General features: G+C 36.3%; 1 protein-coding gene across 3 annotated transcripts in view; it reads left to right on the top strand.

The window, feature by feature from the left end:
* RhoGEF3 (Rho guanine nucleotide exchange factor 3) overlaps positions 1-25,122 on the top strand; it is a 920,825-nt gene that overhangs the window by 744,542 nt on the left and 151,161 nt on the right. For all 3 annotated transcript variants that reach the window (XM_081756412.1, XM_081756413.1, XM_081756411.1), the window contains exon 4: positions 15,828-15,964. In XM_081756412.1, coding sequence (XP_081612538.1) covers positions 15,828-15,964 — 137 coding nt within the window. The remainder of the gene's footprint in view (positions 1-15,827; positions 15,965-25,122) is intronic.

Genomic DNA, 25,122 nt, shown 5'->3' with positions numbered 1-25,122 from the left:
GTTTACTACTACTACTACTACTACTACTACTACTACTACTACTACTACTACTATTATTATTATTATTATTATTATTATTATTATTATTATTATTATTATTATTGATCCGTATGGTAAAACTACATCCCTAATGACGTGATATAAGGTAACGTAATGTAATCCAACCAAATATTACCGAATCAAGTACAATTTGATAATTTTTGTTTTTATCAATTATTATGCCTTCTAAAACATTATCAATACTTCTTCAATTCACTGAAATAACACTTTTATCTAATTCTTAAGGAGTTCTCAAAACTCATTTAATACGTATATTGTCATTTTTTGTCCATATAAGCTTCTTTCTGTCCGTCCGCCCGGGGGACAAAAGTTTCGAGAACAACTTAATGAATCAAGATGAATTGGGGCCAGGATGAAGAGGGTCAAAAGTTTGAAATCGAGTTACTTAATGAATCAAGATGAATTGGGGCCAGGATGAAGAGGGTCAAAAGTTTGAAATCGAGTTACTTAATGAATCAAGGTGAATTGGGGCCAGAATGAAGAGGGTCAAAAGTTTGAAATCGAGTTACTTAATGAATCAAGATGAATTGGGGCCAGAATGAAGAGGGTCAAAAGTTTGAAATCGAGTTACTTAATGAATCAAGGTGAATTCGGGTCAGGATGAAGAGGGTCAAAAGTTAGAAATCGAGTTACTTAATAAATCAAGGTGAAATGGGGCCAGGATGAAGAGGGTCAAAAGTTAAAAATCGAGTTACTTAATGAATCAAGATGAATTGGGGTCAGGATGAGGAGGGTCAAAAGTTAAAAATCGAGTTACTTAATGAATCAAGATGAATTGGGGTCAGGATGAAGAGGGTCAAGAGTTAGAAATCGAGTTACTTAATGAATCAAGATGAATTGGGGTCAGGATGAAGAGGGTCAAAAGTTAGAAATCGAGTTACTTAATGAATCAAGATGAATTGGGGTCAGAATGAGGAGGGTCAAAAGTTAGAAATCGAGTTACTTAATGAATCAAGATGAATTGGGGCCAGGATGAAGAGGGTCAAAAGTTAGAAATCGAGTTACTTAATGAATCAAGATGAATTGGGGTCAGGATGAAGAGGGTCAAAAGTTAGAAATCGAGTTACTTAATGAATAAAGATGAATTGGGGTCAGGATGAAGAGGGTCAAAAGTTAGAAATCGAGTTACTTAATGAATCAAGATGAATTGGGGTCAGGATGAAGAGGGTCAAAAGTTAGAAATCGAGTTACTTAATGAATCAAGATGAATTGGGGTCAGGATGAAGAGGGTCAAAAGTTAGAAATCGAGTTACTTAATGAATCAAGATGAATTGGGGTCAGGATGAGGAGGGTCAAAAGTTAGAAATCGAGTTACTTAATGAATCAAGATGAATTGGGGCCAGGATGAAGAGGGTCAAAAGTTAGAAATCGAGTTACTTAATGAATCAAGATAAATTGGGGCCAGGATGAAGAGGGTCAAAAGTTAGAAATCGAGTTACTTAATGAATCAAGATGAATTGGGGCCAGGATGAAGAGGGTCAAAAGTTAGAAATCGAGTTACTTAATGAATCAAGATGAATTGGGGTCAGGATGAAGAGGGTCAAAAGTTAGAAATCGAGTTACTTAATGAATCAAGATGAATTGTGGCCAGGATGAAGAGGGTCAAAAGTTAGAAATCGAGTTACTTGATGAATCAAGATGAATTGGGGTCAGGATGAGGAGGGTCAAAAGTTAGAAATCGAGTTACTTAATGAATCAAGATGAATTGGGGTCAGGAAGAAGAGGGTCAAAAGTTAGAAATCGAGTTACTTAATGAATCAAGATGAATTGTGGCCAGGATGAAGAGGGTCAAAAGTTAGAAATCGAGTTACTTAATGAATCAAGATGAATTGGGGTCAGGATGAGGAGGGTCAAAAGTTAGAAATCGAGTTACTTAATGAATCAAGATGAATTGTGGCCAGGATGAAGAGGGTCAAAAGTTAGAATCCGAGTTACTTAATGAATCAAGATGAATTGGGGCCAGGATGAAGAGGGTCAAAAGTTAGAAATCGAGTTACTTAATGAATCAAGATGAATTGGGGCCAGGATGAAGAGGGTCAAAAGTTAGAAATCGAGTTACTTAATGAATCAAGATGAATTGGGGTCAGGATGAAGAGGGTCAAAAGTTAGAAATCGAGTTACTTAATGAATCAAGATGAATTGGGGCCAGGATGAAGAGTGTCAAAAGTTAGAAATCGAGTTACTTAATGAATCAAGATGAATTGGGGCCAGGATGAAGAGGGTCAAAAGTTAGAAATCGAGTTACTTAATGAATCAAGATGAATTGGGGTCAGGATGAAGAGGGTCAAAAGTTAGAAATCGAGTTACTTAATGAATCAAGATGAATTGGGGTCAGGATGAAGAGGGTCAAAAGTTAGAAATCGAGTTACTTAATGAATCAAGATGAATTGGGGCCAGGATGAAGAGGGTCAAAAGTTAGAAATCGAGTTACTTGATGAATCAAGATGAATTGGGGTCAGGATGAAGAGGGTCAAAAGTTAGAAATCGAGTTACTTAATGAATCAAGATGAATTGGGGTCAGGATGAGGAGGGTCAAAAGTTAGAAATCGAGTTACTTAATGAATCAAGATGAATTGGGGCCAGGATGAAGAGGGTCAAAAGTTAGAAATCGAGTTACTTAATGAATCAAGATGAATTGGGGCCAGGATGAAGAGGGTCAAAAGTTAGAAATCGAGTTACTTAATGAATCAAGATGAATTGGGGTCAGGATGAAGTGGGTCAAAAGTTAGAAATCGAGTTACTTAATGAATCAAGATGAATTGGGGTCAGGATGAAGAGGGTCAAGAGTTAGAAATCGAGTTACTTAATGAATCAAGATGAATTGGGGCCAGGATGAAGAGGGTCAAAAGTTAGAAATCGAGTTACTTAATGAATCAAGATGAATTGGGGCCAGGATGAAGAGAGTCAAAAGTTAGAAATCGAGTTACTTAATGAATCAAGATGAATTGGGGCCAGGATGAAGAGTGTCAAAAGTTAGAAATCGAGTTACTTAATGAATCAAGATGAATTGGGGTCAGGATGAAGAGGGTCAAAAGTTAGAATTCGAGTTACTTAATAAATCAAGATGAATTGGGGTCAGGATGAGGAGAATCAAAAGTTAGAAATCGAGTTACTTAATGAATCAAGATGAATTGGGGCCAGGAAGAAGAGGGTCAAAAGTTAGAAATCGAGTTACTTAATGAATCAAGATGAATTGTGGCCAGGATGAAGAGGGTCAAAAGTTAGAAATCGAGTTACTTAATGAATCAAGATGAATTGGGGTCAGGATGAAGAGGGTCAAAAGTTAGAAATCGAGTTACTTAATGAATCAAGATGAATTGGGGTCAGGATGAGGAGGGTTAAAAGTTAGAAATCGAGTTACTTAATGAATCAAGATGAATTGGGGCCAGGATGAAGAGGGTCAAAAGTTAGAAATCGAGTTACTTAATGAATCAAGATGAATTGGGGCCAGGATGAAGAGGGTCAAAATTTAGAAATCGAGTTACTTAATGAATCAAGATGAATTGGGGTCAGGATGAAGTGGGTCAAAATTTAGAAATCGAGTTACTTAATGAATCAAGATGAATTGGGGTCAGGATGAGGAGGGTCAAAAGTTAGAAATCGAGTTACTTAATGAATCAAGATGAATTTTGGCCAGGATGAAGAGGGTCAAAAGTTAGAAATCGAGTTACTTAATGAATCAAGATGAATTGGGGCCAGGATGAAGAGGGTCAAAAGTTAGAAATCGAGTTACTTAATGAATCAAGATGAATTGTGGCCAGGATGAAGAGGGTTAAAAGTTAGAAATCGAGTTTCTTGGTGATGATCTAACCGCCGGAAGTGGCAGAAATCAACTATTTCCGGCGGGACTTCTTACAAAATATACGAGGCGAGACGAAAGAACCTTATTTCCTGTTTCGTTTCGTCAGCAACATTGTTCAAGATTGATCTTCATAGATAAAAAAAAAACAGTCAGAGATAAATAGAACTTTCCGAAGGATTTATATACAGGGTGTCCAATATACAGTGCAACCCGGGTTTTGGGATAGTAGAACTTTTGAACCTGAAGCGATACACAAATAATGGTTTTATCAAAATGAAGCTTTGTTCATGCTTATATTTTAAAGTAACGATTGAAGTGCACTAGGAACCACTCAGTGTTGCCAGATGTAACCGTTTTTTTTAATTGGGGTAGCTTGGAAACTATGGAATGGAAAAAAGATTTTTTTTTGTTTATACCGATAACTAATCGGATGAGGTCTCTATAAGGGGGAACCAAGGAAATCCTAGTTTTCATAAATTAACACTCTGAATTGGCAACATTGCTGATATTTCAGCGCATCAAAGGGTGTGTTTAGGATCTGCTTAGATTATGCTATTCTTGTAAACATACTCAACATCCCTAGAGTAATTTCCCCGTCTAATCCGCTTCTTGAAACCAGAATTGACATTTCTGGCTAAAAGATTGGGTTGTTACTTATACACTAGTTTGTATACCTAAGTGTGAAACAAGAACTTACTTGTTTTTATAAATGATTCTCCATCTAGAGAATAGAATATGTGCTCTGTCTCAATCTCTAATTTAAGTAGGCTAGTATTGAAATATAATTTTAAAAAATAGGAATCCATTATTAAATAATTAGCTGGAACGTGATTTATTATTTATTATTAACAGCAGAAGTGTCCGCTTCTTTAGCACAGACTGAATAGTATGCAAACTGCAATACAACAGAGTAGTTTGAATTGCCTAACTTGAAGCTTCTGAGATCTCCAGAACGTGTCACCCCACCCCAGTTCCCCTCGAGTCGAAAATCGACAAAACGGCTTCGTACATGATTAGATATTGTGAAGATCTGTATACAAAACTTGATAAGCTTCGTACACGATTAGATCTGATGATCTGTATACAAAACTTGTAGGCTTCGTACGCGAGTAGATCTGGTGAAGAACTGTATACAAAATTTGGTAGGATTCATATGCTATTACATTTAGTGAAGATCTGTATATAAAACTTGATAGGATTCGTACGCGATTAGATCTTGTGAAGATCTGTATACTAAACTTGGTAGGTTTAGTACGTGATTGATCTGATGAAAATCTGTATACAAAACTTGGTAGGCTTTGTACGCGATTAGATCTGGTGAAGATCTGGATACAAAACTTGGCAGGCTTCGTACGTGATTAGATTTGGTGAAGATATGTATACAAAACTTGATAGACTTCGTACACGATTAGATAGAGTGAAGATCTGTATACAAATCTTGGTAACTTTAGGTGACTCCTGCTTAGTTTATATATTAGTAAGGATGTGTGTCACAAGCCGCAAAACCCACTACTTCATAATGTCAGGGCCAGTACAGAATATTAATCCTAAATGGAAATGAGTACTTTTGTTAAGATCTAGTAATCATTTCGGTTTTGAAATATACATTTCGTCTAACATGGTTTCAGGAGATTATTTTTATTATTATTTATATTCATTTTACCTACAAATGATGTTGATAGATGTTGTATTCATTTAATTAGTACTTTAGTTTTCGTAATGTAAATATAAATGAAGATGGGATTTATCAAAATAAGATAACCATTAAGAAAATATTCTTGTCTTTGTTGTGTTGTGAGTGACATCTTTCGCGTGACCCATTTTTAACTATAATGCTCATTCATAAATCATCTGTAGAAAGGGCAAAAGAAATATAGATGTTATTGTTGCTATTCTTCAATACAAGTATTCAGTGTAAATGAACATATCATGTCTGACAATTTTTGTTTTTCAAGTTCATTATGTAGTTTGGCTATTGTACGACTATACAAAAAGAAAAATAATAAAACAAAAAAAAAAATGTACACTACATTCCTTGAGAAATGTTCACAAATGATATAGAACGTGATAAATTCAGCACTTTTATTTCTCAGTACTGTTTTCAGTAATAATAACACAGTAAATCAGACAGGAAGTGACGTCATAAATTCTGTTTCTCTCTCTCTCTCTCTCTCTCTCCCTCTCTCACTTTTCGTAGCTTTGCGTTCTGGTTTCGTTTTTCAGTTTTTCGCATGCTTCGATTCTTGAAGCAACCCACCTACAGATTAAGATTGCTAGTATTTATGGAATAAGAAAATTAAATAAAATAGCACAAGATATATCTCTCTCACTGCTTAATTAAATAAATCTTTCGCATATACAGTGCGGTATGTATTATTTTTCTTTCTTTCAGCAGATAATATTTCACACCATTTGACACTTTTATTGCATTATGCGTATGTAATAAATATCAATTTTAGTTGTATAATTGAAAATTAAGAGCTAATTTATTAATATTGTTTCTTGCATTTACTGTGAATTATGACTTTTATACTTCCGGTCGTGTTTCTCCCATTAGCTACAAAACGACAAAATGTATTTGTCGCTTCAGCATTAGATTAGCATACATGTTTTCTATGCACGTGTTGTCGGTTGCGATACACTGTAGAACTCTTCCTTATGGCTACATACGCAGTCAGAGTTACGTTCTTTGGTTGTTTAAAGTCTGGTGCTCCCGAGTACCTAATGCTGTCGCCGTTGGTGCGTGCGGTTCTGGGTTCGATTCCCCGTGAGAAACACTTAGTCAAAAATGTGTAAAAGCTTTTTTTTTCAGGTCGGCCATCCTTTGTGACGGTTTAAATCAATCAGTCGTACCAGGCAAATGCTGGGGTGGTATGTAACACAGTGGTCCCAGGCCGCTTTTCCTTTTCCATTCCTTTCTTACTTCCTCAATATTAGGAGGTTATACAGTATTAGGACGAAACGTACATTTTAAATTAATTGATTGGTATTTACGTCCTTTAACAGCAGCAAGGCTACATAAGGCGAAACCTACAGTTTAAATTGATTAATTGGTACTTACATCCTTTGCCAGCAGCGAAACCTACATTTTAAAATTAATTTATTGGTACTTATGTCCTTTAACAGCAGGAAGGCTATATAAGATGAAACCTACAGTTTAAATTCATTGATTGGCACTTACATCCTTTGTCAACAGTGAATGCTACATTTTAGGTTAATTTATTGGTACTTACATCATTTAACAGCAGCAAGGCTATATAAGGTGAAACCTACAGTTTAAATTCGTTCATTGGCACTTAGTCCTTTGTCAACAGCGAAAGCTACATTTTAAATTAATTTATTGGTACTTACATAATTTAACAGCAGCAAGGCTATATAAGACGGGACCTACAATTTAAATCCATTGATTGTCGCTTACGTCCTTTGTCAACAGCAAGGTTATATAGACAAAACCTACAGTTTAAATTGAGATTAATAGGTATTTACGTCCTTTAACAGCAGCAAGGCTACATAAGGCGAAACCTACAGTTTATATTGATTAATTGGTACTTACGTTCTTTGCCAACGGCGAAACCGACATTTTAAATTAATTTATTGGTACGTATGTCCTTTAACAGCAGTTTAAATTCGTTCATTGGCACTTAGTCCTTTGTCAACAGTGAAACCAAAATTTAAATTAATTTATTGGTACTTACGTTCTTTAAAAGCAGCAAGGCTATATAAGGTGAAACCTAGTTTAAATTCGTTGATTGACACTTACGTCCTTTGTCAACAGTGAATGCTACTATTTAAATTAATTTATTGGTACTTACATAATTTAACAGCAGCAAGGCTATATAAGACGGGACCTACAATTTAAATCCATTGATTGTCGCTTACGTCCTTTGTCAACAGCAAGGTTATATAGACAAAACCTAAGTTTAAAATGAGATTAATAGGTATTTACGTCCTTTAACAGCAGCAAGGCTACATAAGACGAAACCTACAGTTTAAATTGATTGATTGGTTCTTACATCCTTTGCCATTAGCGTGGCTATATATGACAAGACCTACAATCTAAATTGATTGATTCGTTCTTATGTCCTTCGTCAGCGAGCCCGAAATCCGGAATTTTCTAAATTTCGGATTTTTTTGTGAATTCTGGAAATTTTATGAAATCCGTATTCCGGAAACTTTTCGGCATCCCTAGTAAATATGTACCAAACTCCTCAAAGTTATTTTTGTCCAGTTAATTTAAATGCTCTAGAAGAAACAAATGATTTTCATTGCACTTGTTGACAGTGCATAAGTAAAAACATGAACTTTTTGCCCACGATAAGCCGTAAGGACACGCATCGTACATTTCTTGTGCATTCATTTTTTTTTTTTTTTTTTTTTTTTGTATTTATGTGTGTCTAGAGAGCAGCAGACCATTAATATTTTGTGGGTAGTAGTTTTCTATATTCACGAATCTGTTTTCTCTGAACTTCCGGCTTTAAATTAGCTTTTTCTCATGCTTCTTTCAAGTGCATGCATCAGTTGTCAAGTCATCTTCTGGAAAAAGCACTTTAAAAGAAAAGATAAAAAAATACATATGTGGTGTAGTCTTTAATTGTCTATATAAGGGTTCTAAGAAATATGAATAAAACAACAAATGCATATACATACGTGTAAGATAGGAAAATGCATTCAAATGGGAGGTCTTTTTTTTTTTTTTTTTTGTTCTTTTTTTTTTTTGAGTAATTAATTCAGGGTGGGTCCATACAACATCAAGAAGAAGTAAAAAATCAAAGAACAAAAAAACATGTGGGTTTGGTGCTGTCTGACAGACAACGGTTAATTTGCTACATCCGGCTGTGCTGAACTTGAAAGAATCTGTCGTTCTTCTTAGTCCTGGACAGGCAAGGAAACACTTTATGTTTCAACTGAGCCTGTTTAGCCTACTCTTTTTTTTTTTTTTTTTTTTCATTTCACTCCATTTCCGATGCCGAATCTCTACAAAGACGTATTGATAAACTACAAAGACATATTAATCAATAACTAGAAGTGTGAGATATCGGGATTTCGATATCGAAGAAAATATCAAGACTTGATCAATATATCGGAATATCAAAATATCAAAATTATCGATCAATATATACGTACAACCCTACGAACAACTTTCTTGGTTGGTATAGTAACTAACATGTGTGTCTTTGTTGGGCAAGGTCCCGATTTACGAGATTCTCGGTGGGAAAGAATTTAACGTGCTTCAGTGGTTCAGATCCCACTTTAAAATCTAGTTCTTCGTCCTATATAGCATCGTTGCAGACAAAGGACGTTTTGACCAAGATGTAAATAAATAAATAAATAAATAAATAAATAAATAAATAAAAATAAAATAAAAAGTTAAGAATCGAGTTCGTGGGTGAAGGTAATATTCAAACCGGAAGTTGTGGAAACCATCCATTTCCGGTTTTGGTATTCACCACTTTAGAGCATAAACGGTAATAGATAATGAGAAGCTGTCTCCTGCAATTGATTATGCATCTAAGAATACATTTTACACGTCTCCTTATTCTCTATACTAAAATAGAAGTGATAAAAATGCACTAGAACTTCCAGTTTCAATATTGATCTACAGTACATAGAAGCAAAAACCAAGAGATAGCGAGAAGCAGGTATTTGGGAATTGGTTTCGCGTTCGAAGGATATCTACCATTGTCTGTTATTCCTGCTTTATTCAACCGAAAGTGGCAGAAATCAACCACTTCCGGTTTTAACGTTGATCGCTATAAAGACGGTATTGTAAGCGAGAAACTGTTCTATGCAATCAACTAATTGTCCCAAGAACATATACCATCTCCACTGTAATCTCTCCACTCAAATTGGAAGTAGTAGAAATTACTATAACTTTCGGTTTCGTTATTAGTTGAGAAAATATCACGTGATAGGCTACAAACTAAACTCCTTCACGTGGTGTACACTTGTTTCGCCTGTGGATTTAGAAAAAAAAATATGGCAAACTGTGAATTAAAAGCAGTAGTATAGGAATAGGTTGAGAATTAGGCTTAAGGTTCCTCGTATAGAAGTTAGTTCGTTTCGTTGGTTGATTTTTGAGTTTACCGGCCTTTTTTCTTAACACCGAGACTACATGAGACGTGGTATTTCAGTATAATGTGGATCCGAACTAAATGAGCTTCCAGTCCCGGATTTCCTGCACTGAAGGTGTATATAGACTAGTTACATATCAACCGACACATTCTCTTACATGTACACAAAGTCTTTGTAATTGTAGCTTCGTTACACCACTGATGGAGCGGATCAGAAAGTTTATGGCCCGCACACGACAAAACATCGTCACATACACACACACACGTATCGCAATATGTGCGAGGCTGTTAATGTGATTCTGACAAATACAACTTTCTCCTCACTGTGTGCGTGTGTGCGTGTGTCTTCTCAGTAAATATATAATTTTCTTTGCGTCTGTAAGTGGGGTGTAGTGTGAAATCACTGCACTGAAAGATAACTGCAAGGTTTATCAGAGTATAAACGTGTGAGAATCACGAAGATAAGCTAAATGTTTTTTTTTTTTTTAAATAAGGGATCTTCAATATTTAATCTAGTGAAAACTGTGAAATTTGTCACTTACAGTATAAAAGATTATACAAAGCTAAGCCCAAAGAGTATTTTCTTATTCTTTTCTTTTTGCATAGTCTGCTTAAAACTACTGTATTATCTTTCTGTAGAAAAAGAGATTAAACATGAAATTTTATTTGAAATATTCAAGACATACTAAACTATTTGACGTAACAGCCCCTCTCCAACGCCATCTGTTAGCTCCTGATACACCTGTCAGAGATAGGGCGACGCAGCGCACTGACTACGTGTTCGTCGCAAGGCTGGACATAGTTCAGTTGGTCACTGACAGATGGCGTTGAAGCGGCTCAAGCCCAGAAAGGACGCCAAGTAGTTTGTGGTTTAGAGGGTATTTTCGCTTGTTAAAGTGTTAGAAAGCACAGCACACCTTTCTTTACAAAGGTATATGTAAATTAAAAAGCAAATTACTTTGAATTTGAAAGTAGAAAACTTGTTGAGCTCTTAAAAGAAAACTACTACAATTCATGAACAAGAAATATTCGAAACGAAATATTCATGAATAACATTTGTATGTATACCAACTACTCATTTGCTATTTATGACGTTAAGAGTCTTCATCCCGGCGAAATTAAAATACCGCTAATTTTACAGTAATTATGTGATATCTTCAAATAGATAAAAGATAATCAAAATGTGGAACAAGAGCGCCCTAGACAATATTATTTTACATGAGAAACCGTTATCACGACTCAATTATCTGCTTTCGATTTCGAGCCATTTTGAAAATCGGCATTTATTTTCGCGTTTCTAAACAGCTGAAAACGGAAAGCCACTAGGTGACTTATGATAACGGTACCTCAGGCAAAATAATATTGTCTAGGGCGCTCTTGTTCCATATTTTAATTATCTATTATCTATTTGAAGATATCACATAATTACTGTAAAATTAGCGGTATTTTAATTTCGCCGGGATGAAGACTCTTAAAAAATCAAGTGACTGCAAATTCAACTCAAAATTTTCAAGTCATCAACCATCGTCTTTAGTATGAAACTCTTACATATATGTTGTAACAGTAAAGGATTAAGGGCGTCTCGTTTCAGAACTTCATCTTCCATTTATCAATGTCATTTACGCCTTATTTCTTTACATATAAGCAAACGAACAGAAGAAATTTAAAATTCAAATTATAACAATTTATCATTGCTTGTAAATGACAGTTAAATCCTATTTACCAGTATTTGGTTCCGAAACATCAGCACAAAAATAACATTAAAAGTACAGGATTAAAAAAAAAAAAAAAACAATATTGCCAACCTGTCGGCATAAGAATTTCGTACATTTGTCTCACACAAATAATGGTCTCTGTGTGACAAGCAGGATGCTCCATTTAATGCGCTGACATTTTCCTGTTTCACGTTTTCTTTAATTTTCAACCCAGGTTTTGGCGAAGGAGACCCAGGTTCGTTTCCCGGCAAGAGCTCATGTGGTTCGGATTCCACGTTAAGCTGTAAATCCACTTCCACATCTCATATAGTCTCGCAATTGAACGGGATGCTAAACCCTTTGTGATTTATTCCAACTGGACGTTTTATATATTGCACGGAAGAGAGGGGACAGTTGCCCGCCTGACTCTACCAAATGATGTCCTAGGTTTCGTCTACTATGAACACTAAATTGTAAGTTGAGGCTTCGATTTCCGTAGATGAACACTAAAATTTGAGCTCATTACGTTGATTCGAATTCCACTTTAACAGTACGTCCACGTCCCATATTGTTCTCACTGCTGAAATGGAACTTCAGTGAACAAATAATACAGTTGTATTGCATTGCATTATCTGGTCGAGTGGTTAGCACATGTCCTTTTTGTGCGTGATCTTGGGTTTGATTTCCTATAGAGGTTCTTACCTAGGATACAAACATGAGTAGTAGTTCAGATTAAATTGTAGAGTCCCGTCCCATATAGCCCCGATATGAGAAAGTAACATTGAATTCAAATCAATATGGAAAAGTAACGTTAGATTAAAATCAATATTAAAAAAGTAACTTTAAATTCAAATCAATATGAAAAATAAACATTAAATTCAAATCGATATGGAAAAGTAATGTTAAATTCGAGTAAATATTGAAAAAATAACGTTGAATAGAAAAGTAACCTTCAATCCCACTCAGGTTAGGAAATAAAATTAATTCAAACTTATGAAAACTAAAAGAAAAAGCGATCTGCTCTGCGAAAAGTAAGCTTGTCGTTTATTGGTAGGACTATAGTTTGTCTCTTCAGCGCCGAGGCTATATGAGATGTGGACTTAAAGTTTAAAAGTGAAATGCGTTCAAATTTTTCAAGGCTATTCCATTGGGAATTAATCCCCGAACCGTGTACATCAAAGGCGCGTGTTCTAGCCAATAGACAATGGAGGATGCTAGTTTATAACCCTATCACGGTGAAATTAAAATACCGCTACTTTTACACTAATTACGGTATGTGATATCTTCAAGTAGATAAAAGAGAGTCGAAAAGTGGAACAAGAGCTCGCTAGGCAATATTATTTTACATGAGATACCGTTATCATTACTCATTTATCTGCTTTCGATTTCAGCCATTTATAAAATCGGCATTTATTTGCGCGTTTCTAAATGGCTGCAAATGGAAAGCTACTAGGTGACTCGTGATAATGGTACCTCATGCAAAATAATATTGTCTAGCGCTCTCTTGTTCCATATTTCGATTATCTTTTATCTATTTGAAGATATCACATATTGCTGTAAAATTTGCTGTATTTTAATTTCGAGGTCTCTTAATGTGGTCATGCTCTCTGTCGCTTTTATAGCAATACAACTAGGATAACCATTGACAAGAAATGAAATGAAATCTTTAAGTTTTACGTCCCACGATTATGCCGGCTAGGCTAAAGAGGACGGTGATGATGAGATATGAATGAAATGGTGGAAGGACAATTGGGAGGAAACGGAAGTAGTTATTTATATGTTATGATTATGCTCTTGCTATAGTTTTTGTGGATTATTATTTGTTTATACTTATATTACCGGCATCTATAGTCTTAAGTCCGTCACGCATAAGAGGTGACATCAGTTCGGAGAGAAAACTATCCGAAGAATGGGGAAAGAAGAAAGGAAGCGTTTGGAATCTATATGTTAGGTATCATTCCGGCATTTGCCTGGTGTGAATAAGGAAGCTCCTCCAAAAAAAAAAAAAAAAAATCACTTAGGACGTCTGATTTGAAAAAGCTGTCACACCTTTCCGACTGGGTATCCTTACTAGGAATAAAACCCGGGACCGGTTTGCTGATTAAAACAACAGGAACTTACAAAACACAGAGACAGCTCACGTATTTTTTTATTTTTCCCCCCCTCCGTCTTGTAATTCTCTTTCGGGGTTGAATGATTAGCGTATACGTCTTTGACGCGGGAGACCGGGCTTTTGTTCCCTGCGGGAATTCCGCGTTAAGCTGCAGGTCCATCCACTTCTCAAGTAGCCTTGCTGCTGAAAAGGACGCTAAACTGAACTCATATAGTCTTTTTGATCAAATGTCGCTAACCCTCTCGTCTTTGGTGCGAACGGTCTCGGGTTCGATTCCCGGTGGGAACACTCAGTCGAAAAAAATGTAAAAGCTTTTCCAGGCCAGCCACCCTGAATGAGGTTTTCCTCATTTACACCAGGCAAATGCCGGGATGGAACCTAACATATAGGTCCCAGGCCACTTCCTTCCTTCCCCAATACTGTCTTCCTTCCCTTTCCTCGGATAGTGTGATCGCCGATTGACGTCATCCCTTATACGTGACAGGCATGCATGGCCATAGATCCTGAAAGCCCAAAATCTGTTTTCTAATGTAAATCTTTTTGATCAAAATATTTCTGGTCATCTTAAGAGTCTTCATTCCGGCGAAATTAAAATACCGCTAATTTTACAGTAATTATGTAATATTTTCAAATAGATAAAATATAATTAAAATATGGAGCAAGAGCGCCCTAGACAATATTATTTTGTGTGAGATACCGTTATCACAAGTCACCTAGTGGCTTTCCGTTTTCAGCCGTTTAGAAACGCGAAAATAAATGCCGATTTTCAAAATGGCTCGAAATCGAAAGCAGATAAGTGTGTCGTGATAATGGTATCTCATGTAAAATAATATTGTCTAGGGTGCTCTTGTTCCACATTTCGATTATCTTTTATCTATTTGAAGATATCACATAATTACTGTAAAATTAGCGGTATTTTAATTTCGCCGGGATGAAGACTCTTAAGCCAACGTACCGAATTCAAGCCCAGATCGTGCTTTAGAGCTTACGTTAGTAGTACGGTCCTGCCCTTCATAACTTGGTGTTACGTAAGGACGCAAAGAAAGAAATAAAAAAAAACTCAAAAATGCAATCAAATGACTGGCAACACGTATTTGTCGCAAAAAAACACTGAGGAAATACTGTCACACTGGCAGAATTACTCCACCCACCCCATAATCCTGCGGCGAGATTCTCGCACAGACACAATGCACACAGATCAAGAAACTGTCACACGCTACTGTATTTCTTTACTGGCTTCGCTTCTCGCCTTACTTCCGGTAAACTTTTATGATCAACTGTCTCATTCGCAGCGAGAGAAAAAGAAAAAGCGCTCGAGTTAGGTTTGGTCAACAGATCTCTTTTTCATTTCTCTTCCGATCTTCCAACAGTACGTACTGCATCAATTCACGGTCCTTTCTTGTGTACGCTTTCCTTGGGCTTTTTGAGCGACAGTATATTCCACGCGCTTGGAATGAACGCAAGCAAGACAGTGCCGCAGCCATGCTCACCCAAGTGCTATCTTGTGATGTAGTTCTGTCATTACCATTAATTCCGTGTTACGCACGTTACACCCAGGATTCCGCTAATAAGCTGGTTAGTATGTATGACAACGAACATACCGTTTTTTAATATTCCAGTTAGTTACTTTTCCATGTCTTTATTTTAAAGAGTGCGGTTCTGCAACAGTGTTTGTCTGTAATGCAAGACGGTTTGGGGTGAAAAGAAAAGAACATACAATACTATGTGTTTTTAGGAGTATTTTTCATTCATTTGTTCAGTTGAATAAGTATCGATAAAACAAGACAACAAAGTGCTTTCGTTAATCAAGAAATATGTGAAACTAATCCGTCATAGTTGCCACTCAAATATTGAAATCTTATCAATTTGTATTTGTTTTCTTAGTGTATCAACCTTTTTGATAAGCTATTTTCTGCTTGAAGTGCTTTTTAACATGGTGAAAACTTTTTTTTCTTTAATATATTGCTTTTGCGTATCAAAAAATTCTTGTACGTTTTGTTTATTACGATCATGTTATTTTTGGAGTGATTGATAGTTATAGTGTGGTTTCCCGGATGATGTGTGCTAATAGCGTGATCTTTCTGCAGCCGATCAAAGAAGCTGGGGACAGCCCTTCCGGACGACGTCGAAGAGGGGTGTCCAAATCTGCTAGAAGGGCCAAAGCTTCCAGCACGCCTTTGTTGGATAAACATGTGACGAGTAGATCGGAATGGGACATTCGAAGGTAAGTACATTATATTTATTATCATTATTGGCTTTTAATTTATAATTAAAATATTTTTACCGAGAAATTGTTCGTAGTATGTGTCTTCGTGTAGTGATGTAGCTAGAAACTTATTAAGGGAGCTCAAGTACATAAGCATGTATATCATAGCTGCGCCTCGAAGAACCGCTATGTGTTAAAACCACAATTTTTCAGGAGAAGCAAAAAACATTCCGAAAACCTAAAATTTTGCCAAATATACACGGAAACACTTGAAAAATGTAATAAAAATGGTTCTGCGTATACTATCCACTGGACATCGTTGTAGTTTGCTTCAACAGTATTATATTACTATTTTTGTGTTTATGTAGCACCTTTTTTGTTGTTGAATGGAGTCCAAGCTTTGCGAAAGGGGGATTCCAATACTAAAAGTCACTACCGGTACCTCTGTAATATTGAACGGGTATTATTCTGCACCCGAAAAGACGACAAATAATTGTAAAATATTTCCACCTCTATTTTCAGAAAAAAATTATACATTATTTTTTTATAAGAGAAAAAGCACAGATGAATTGTAAGATCAAATTTTCATGCTACATCCAGTGGCGGATCCAGGGGGGGGGCAATTGCCCTCCAGAAGTATTTTTTTTTTTTATTTTATGTATAAATAAAACCCATCCCAGAGTTTGGAGCTCTTAAAAGTAGCTCTAAGTAGCAGTATTACAACCCACCGCCCCCCCCAGAAGTACGTCCTGGATCCGCCCCTGGCTACATCAATCATTTCTCTGTTACACAAGTATAATTTTATTGGGAAAATGTATAAATAAATATTGAGTTAGGAAGCTTGGGAGCGGGGTCCGACCCCTGTGAACCTCCAGTGGGTACAGCCCTTCCATATATATTGTAAAGTGGGGATTCTATTTGCGATATATATTCCCAGGATCCTATTGGGATTGCTGGGAATATATATATACAGGATTGTATGGCTCGCAAAATCACGGCCACCAAAATAGCCACAACGATTGAAAATACGATCAGAAGATTTTTTGTTTTCGAAAAATGAAATCTTTAGGTTTTACGTCCCACGCTTATACTGGTTAGGCTAAAGGATACGGTGATGAGTGAAATGGTGGAATGAAGAAAGTGGGAGGAAACGGGAGAACCCAGAGAAAACGCACGAGCACGGTGTTAGTCCACCACAAAGTTCACACGGCGCGAACTGGGATTGAACCAAGGACCCCAAGCACTGGAGGTGGACTTTCCACCACTGAGCCACCGCACCTTCTTCAGTGGTGCCCACCCCCCCTTATGTCCATGACGCACCCCCCCAATTGTCTATCCGTAGGTGTTCTTCCATGAAAAAAATCTTCTTTTCGATTAATTTTACCCCCCCATCAAACATATTTATATAGATTTTTAACCCCCCCTCAAAATTTCAATGACGCAGTTTGCGTCATAGCCCCCTCTGAACTTAGGTAATTTCGTCACCGGAAATTTCGCCACCGGAATTTTCGTCACCGGTAATTTCGTCACCAAAATATTAGCATGTAGGTAATTTCGTCACCGAAAATTTTGACGTAGTAAATTCGCCACCGGTAATTTTGTCACCGAAAATGCCCAGTGTCTTATAGAACTTGACACATTGAATAAACTCGAAAAAGTTTTTGAAATTGCATAGATTATTAAATAAATAGTTACAATAGTTACATGTTATTTTAAGTATTATGTCTGAGATAAGAGAGAAAATTTTCAGTAATTCTATCACAGAAATATTAATTAGCATGGAAATTTTGTCACAGTTATATTTTCATATTTCTTGAACTAAGTAGAGACAAACTAAGTGACCAAAAAGCTTACCTGATCTTAATCAAACTTGGAAAGCAATTCAGTTGGTATTGTACTCTGCAAAATCGAAGTTTCGGATACTCGACGCAAGAACAAACACCAGTAGATCATAATGCCAGCTTCAGTAAATGTTAAAAGCACAGGCAAAATGGCTCCTAATGAGTTTGTATATTACTATTTACACATTTTATGTTTTGCCAATATCAAAATTTCCAAACAGAAAATAGTAAAGAAAATGTAAGTCGTTATAATACCATAAGCGTTTTACATGTTCATTTTCTACTGTGCACCACATTAAATGAAACACCAAGCAAAAAATCTGTCAAACTTTTAGTTCCAGCGTTGTACGCTAAACACAAAGACTGGAGCCGTTTCTGCAAAGTCTGAAACGCTCTTCTGGTTTTCTTTTTTGGTGGTTGGCCCACATCATCTTGATGAAGCATAGTTGAAACTCTTGCTTCATCTTGTTGAATTCCACGAATAAACCTCCAAGTAGTTGGGTGGGATATTCCTACTAGTTGATGAAACTTCTGGTTCCACGATTCTAACTAAACTAACTAACTCTATGGCCTATGGAACCCGGAGGTTCAGTGCCGCGTTCACAAAAGCTCTCCATTGACTTCTATCCTTAGCTAATTGCATCCAGTTTCTACTTTGTATTCATATCTCTGCGAGATCCCTCTTAATATTGTCCTCCCATCTGCGCCTAGGTCTTCCTAATGGTCGTTTTCCTATGGGTCTACCAGTCAAGACTTTGAAAGCGTTTCTACTTTCTTCCATTCTAGCTACATGACCTGCCCACCTAAGCCTCCTAGACTTGACGACCCTAACAATGTTGAGTAAACCGTATAAACTATGTAGTTCCTCGTTATGAAGCTTCCGCCATTCCCCATTCTCGTTCCTCTTTGGTCCGAATATTCTTCTCAGGATCCTGTTCTCAAATACTTTCAGTCTATGTTCTTCCCTCAGAGTAAGCGACCATGTTTCACAACCATACAGAACAACAGGCATGATTATCGTTTTATATATTTTAAGCTTCAAATTCCTCGACAGAATTCGCGAAGACAAGAGATTTTGAACCGAATAGTAACACGAATTCCCTGCTTTTAGTCGACATTTAATTTCTTCGTGAATATGATTTTCGTCTGTTAATATTGATCCTAAATATTTGAAAGTATCCACTTTATCAAAAGTATTATTTAATATTTTAACGCCTCCACAATTTGCCGTATTACGGTCCCGACGCACTTCCATGTATTTAGTTTTCTCTGCATTTACTTCTAAACCCATGTCCCTGCAAGCGTTTAATAAGATCTCTGCATTTATTTCTACTGTTCTCCTATTATCCCCTATTAAATTTACATCATCAGCATATGCCATAACCTGGTGAATGCCGTTCAACTCTAGGCCCTGGTTGCTATCTTTGATTTTCCTTATGGCGTATTCCAGCACAAAGTTAAATAATAATGGCGACAACGCATCTCCTTGTTTCAGGCCATTTTCGACGTGGAAGCTCGTGGACAAAAATTTTCCTACCCGGACTTTACTTTGGGATTCACTTAAACATATCTTAATTAATCTAATTAGCTTTCTCGGTATTCCAAGTTCTGTAAGAACGTTGTATAATGTTTCTCTCCTAACCGAGTCGTAAGCCTTTCTAAAATCAATAAATAGTTGATGTACCGGGGTATTGTATTCCCACTTCTTTTCGAGTATTTGGCGAATGGTAAATATTTGGTCGATAGTTGATCGATTTCGTCTAAATCCGCACTGATAGTCTCCAATAATTTCATCTGCGTATGGGGTCAATCTTGCTAACAGAATATTTGAAAGGATTTTATAGGATGTTGACAGAAGAGAAATGCCTCGATAATTATTACAGTCAGTTTTGTCGCCTTTCTTGTGAATTGGAACAATGATTGATTCTTTCCACTCTTGTGGCAATTCTTCCTTGTTCCAGATAAGGAGAATGAGTTTGTGTATCTTGTTCCACAATTTTTCGCCTCCAGCTAAAATTAACTCAGCCGGAATTTCATCTACACCCGGAGATTTGTGTTTCTTCAATTTCTTTATAGCGGCTTCCACTTCTATTCGATTGGGTTCTGGAATATACGGTTCTGTGGTGTGTATCTCCTTTTCTCCACGCACATTAGTTTTTGGTTGCGTGTTAAGCAAATCGTCAAAGAAATCCTTCCATCTATTTAAGAGGCTATCCGTATCGGTGAGAACTGTTCCGTCAGATTTCTTTAATATATAAGCACGAGGTTGATAGCCTTTCTTAAATTCGCTGATCCCCTTATACATGTCCCGAATATTTTTATTTTTACTATTATCTTCAAGTTCCTTAATTTTAGCTTTCAAAAAATCCCGTTTCTTTGTTCTAAAAGTTTTGGAAGTTTCCCGCCTGATATCTGCGAAATTTTGTGTAGTTGTTTCATTCGGATTTTGTAGCCACCGTAATTTTGCCTGTTTTCTCTTCTCTGCTAGTTTAATGCATTCTTGGTCGAACCATGGTTTGTTCCTACGTATTTCCGCGTGTCCCAATTTTTCTATTGCTGAGCTTTTAATGCTATCTCTAATTTCAATCCAAGTATCCTCAACACTAGTGCACTCCGAGTCTTCTAAAACCGCGAATCTATTCGAAACTTCAATCTGGTATTCCTCTCTTACCTGGCTCTCTTCTAATTTCTTTAAATTAAATCTCTCCGTTTTCGGACATTGAATATTACCTTTATTCAACGATAATCTCTCCCGTATTATCGCTACTACCAGGCAGTGATCAGTGTCACAATCAGCCCCTCTAAACGACCGGACGTCAATTATGCTAGATTGTCTTCTTCTATCTACTAAAACGTGATCAATTTGATTATGTGTTTTTCCGTCTGGTGATGTCCAAGTGTATTTATGAACGTCGCGATGTGGGAATTTTGTACTCTTCACGATTAGGTTTTTGGATGTTGCAAAGTTCACGAGTCTAACACCGTTGTCATTACTTTCCTTATGCAAACTTTCGTTCCCTATAATCGGTTTGAAAATATCCTCTCGTCCTACCTTCGCATTGAAATCCCCTAATAGAATCTTCATATGGTATCGCGGGAGTTGGTCAAATATCCGTTCCACTTCTTCGTAAAAACTATCTTTTATATCGTCACCCTTATCTTCAGTTGGAGCATGTACATTTAAAACAATAATATCACACCACCGTCCCTTAAGAGTAATAAAAGAAAGTCTGTCAGTAACAAATTCAACCCGTTTAATTGCTGGTAATATTCGTTTGTGAACGAAAAACCCTGTTCCTAACTGGTGATTTTTATTTCCTTCCCCGTAAAAGAACGTAAAATTTCCGGAATTCTCAGATCCATTTCCTTCCCACCTAACTTCCTGAACTCCTACTAAGTCCATCCTGTATTTACGATTCACACGATTCACGGTTCCACGATTCACAAATATTATTTGTCCTATGATTGTTGTTCAGGGTGGCTTAGTGAACATTCCAGGTGTCTGGAGGATATAGAGGGGGCACATTGTGTAAACGAATATTTCCAGACCGAGCTTTAACACGGCGATATGTGCCGGACACGTAAGTACTATCAGAACAGTCCAGAAGCTCCCGCTCTTCCTCCAAAGACTCTTGTATTAATCGATGCACATGTGCTATGGGAAGAAATGCCAATCAGTTCATTTTCTAGCAAAATAGACGAAAATTTTCATTGGTCTTCTACTGTTCTGTGAGCTCAAGCTTTTCGACCTTCATGTTGACTGAGTCAGGTGAAAAAAGCAACGCTGTACACGAGTTGAATTTCCAAAAGTTGTTTTTACAGCCTGCATTTCAGGTATCTCGAAATCGAATAACCATAGTTACAGGGTCCGGATATTCACTAAATTCACTTCACTGATGCACCACCTCACGAAACAGTTCTTCATATGAATTTTATGTCTTGCTCTGTATTAGGGCGTACACCTAGTAAAGGAAGTCTCACCTCAAATAATATATACGTTTTTTTTTTTTTTTGTTCTTTTTTAGGAGCCATTGAAAAGTTCCCTTCCATCATCCATGTTTCACTTCTCAATAGCTTCATAAGGTTATATTTAAAGGAAACTTCCAGAAATATATACGTTTTTCTTCCTTTATATAAATGTGTTTTCTTTACATATATATCCAATAACAATTTGCCAATGTTTACTCAAGGAACTATTGAAAGAAGAATATTATATTTTAACTCTGAGTGAAATATTTCAAATATTGAGAAGTGAAACATGGATGGTGGACACGAGTTGTTTCCAAAAGTTGCTTTTACAGCCTGCATTTCCGCTATCTCGAAATCCATAACCACAGTTACAGGGTCCGCATATTCACTAAATTCACTACATTGATACATCACCGCACGAAACAGTTCTTCATATGAATTTTGTGTCTTACTCTGCATTAGGGCGTACCGTACTGCTCAAATACCGTAACATATAGGGCTTTTTTTTTTTTTTTAAAGGAGCCATTGAAAAGTTTCAGTCCACCATCCATGTTTCACTTCTCAATAGCTCCATAAGGCTATTTAAAGGAAACTTCCAGACATATTTATACGTTTTTCTTCCTTTAAATAAATTTGTTTTCTCCACATATATGCAATAACAATTTGCCAATGTTTACTCAGAGTTGAAATATAATATTCTCCTTTCAATAGCTCCTAAAAACGATCACTCTTTTCACATGACTCAGTTAACGTGGAGGAAGGTCCAAGAGTTTGGGCTCAGAAAATGGTACAAGTACGATGCAAATTTTCGTCCCGTTTGCGGGAAAATGAACGGATTGACATATCTTCCTATATTTGTTTGCTATTTTCTGTTCTAAAATTTTGATATTGGCGATACTTAATATTTGTAAATAGTGATATATAAACCCATTAGTTCCCATGTTGCCTGTGCTTTCAACATTTGCTGAAGCTGGCATTATTTTCTTCTACTGGTGCTTGCACCTGCGTCGAGTACCCGAAACTTCAATTTTGTAGAGTTCAACACGAACTGAGTTGTTTTCCAAGTTTGATTAAGATAACGTAAATTGTTTTGGTCATTTGTTTGCCTCCATTTAGTTCAAGAAAGGTGAAAAAATAACCGTTACAAAATTTCCTATATGATAATATTTCTGTGATAGAATTACTGGAAACTTTTATCTCTCGTCTCAAATACGATATCTAAAATATGTAACTCTTTATTTAGTAATAATAATCTATTTTGATTATGCTGCATAGTTTTGCTTCAGTTGAAGATTAAAGCAAACAACTTCAAAAACTTTTTCGAGTTCATTCTTTCTACTTGTATTATGCTCTAAAAGAAACCCGTGATGAAATTATCGTGACAAAATTTTCGGTGACGAAATTACCTATATGGCAATATTTTGGTGACGAAATTACCGGTGACGAAATTACCGTGACGAACTTTCCGGTGACGAAGTTTCCGGTGACGAAATTACCGCCGCCCCCTTGTGGGCACCCCTGCCTTCTTCTTCTTCTTCTTTTTTTGTTTTCGTGGATCATAAGCATTCATTACATACAGTGGTCTCTGAACTACAGAAATATGGTGTTGGAAGTCAGTGTACTGACCACGCGTCCATTATTTTCAGTTTTCTTTAGTTGCACATATTCAATTCAAATACTGATTATATTGGCTAACAGGTGAAAAGGAAGCACTAAACTTGCTTTCCCCACAACCCGTAAATAGCTTATAGCCCTCCAGATTGCGCTCGTTCAATTGGGGTGCGTGGTCAGCGCATTGTCTCTCAAGTTCCATCATTTCTGACTTCTTTATCCGGAGTTCGATACATCTTAATTCATTTACTCCCCCACTGCATCAATACCAGAAATTTTTTAGTGTTTTCTGCGGCAGTAAGAGTTTTCTCCACTAAAGATGTGCGCGTTAATAATTCGGCTAAGCAGGAGCTATGTATTTTTTTTTTTGGAATATTTAAAAAATCTACTTTTTTTTAAAAAAAAGTTTATGCTTTCCACTCACTCCACATACACGTATAATGCATACCTCTGTACAGAGTACATTTCTTGAATCCCAGTTAAAAAATATTAAAATTTTCATAACCATCTTACTGGCGAGAGAAATTTCTTCCAAGATCAATATGCAATGCTTGTAATAAATTTAATAGTGAGTACTCGTTTCTATGCGACATGATTATAATCTTCGTCTATACCCAAAATACGTGAATAAGACTAAATATTTGAATAATGTATTACAAGAAAAGGTTTTTACATTTCTAAAGATCAAAGGAATTAGGCGGATTCAGTTAAGGAGTGTACAGGCTACAGGAGACAAAGGTTATCTTTACACGATGTGACCACCTATTGACAACAATTTCGTTCCTCCAAAGATTTTTATCATGAATGCGGTGGGAGTGATTGACAACCGAAAGATCTGCTATTTGTCTTTTCTCAAATCGCTTCATCCGATTGCTTCCACAGTAAAGACAAAAGCATTTTAGTACATATTTCGCGCATTGTTAACATGTCGTGAAGGAATTTCGGAATGCGTGAAACCTAAACAAATACCTTCCCAGTAGGAGTGGTAGCTGGGTATTCAGTTTCACCTTTATAATCTTATCCTGGGCGCCAGTAGTGTCTTTCGGTGAAGTAAAGTCTTTCCAAGGAATGTTTGTCCTGGAATCGCCACGCCCACTATCCGAAACAATAACCATTCGCTTGCTTAGTTCAGAAATATAGAATCTGGAACTGAAGTCCGCAGATTTTTAAGCATTGCCATGGCCCATAAATTTAAGGACCGAACTAGAGATGATTATTATTATTATATTATTATTATTATTATTATTATTATTATTATTATTATTATTATTATTATTATTATTATTATTATTATTATTATTATTATTATTATTATTATTACAGTAAGTGCTCTTTAATGCCATATGTCGAGGCCACGGCTGTGCCTGATTATTATCGAACGTCAATATAGTTTTAACGGGAAAACCAATGCTAAATCATTCGAAAAATCCAAACGATTAAAACATGTATTTATGCACATTCTGAATCTGTACAGACAACATAGGCCTATGCTTAAATATCCTACTATACAAAGTATTTAGGCATTCTAGTAGCTGTGAGGTTTAAAATTTTCGTTTTATTTATAATTCAGTAGAGTACAAAATTAAATTCCAACATTGAATATTCATTTCAATTCTTGCGATGCATTTTAGCCGCTTTCACGTTTTTTAGCATTAAGAAAATGAATCACAGCTTGTTTCAGCCAGTTTTCTTCACTCCAAATTTACCTTTTTTTACTCCAAATTTACCTCTTTTCACTCCAAATTTACCTTTCTT

The sequence above is a fragment of the Thermobia domestica genome, chromosome 4 (genome assembly GCF_964235325.1).
Source record: "Thermobia domestica chromosome 4, izTheDome1.hap1.1, whole genome shotgun sequence".
Lineage (NCBI taxonomy): Eukaryota > Metazoa > Arthropoda > Insecta > Zygentoma > Lepismatidae > Thermobia > Thermobia domestica.
The sequence above is the reverse complement of the archived record's forward strand: the minus strand, read 5'-3'. Positions and strand labels throughout refer to the sequence as shown.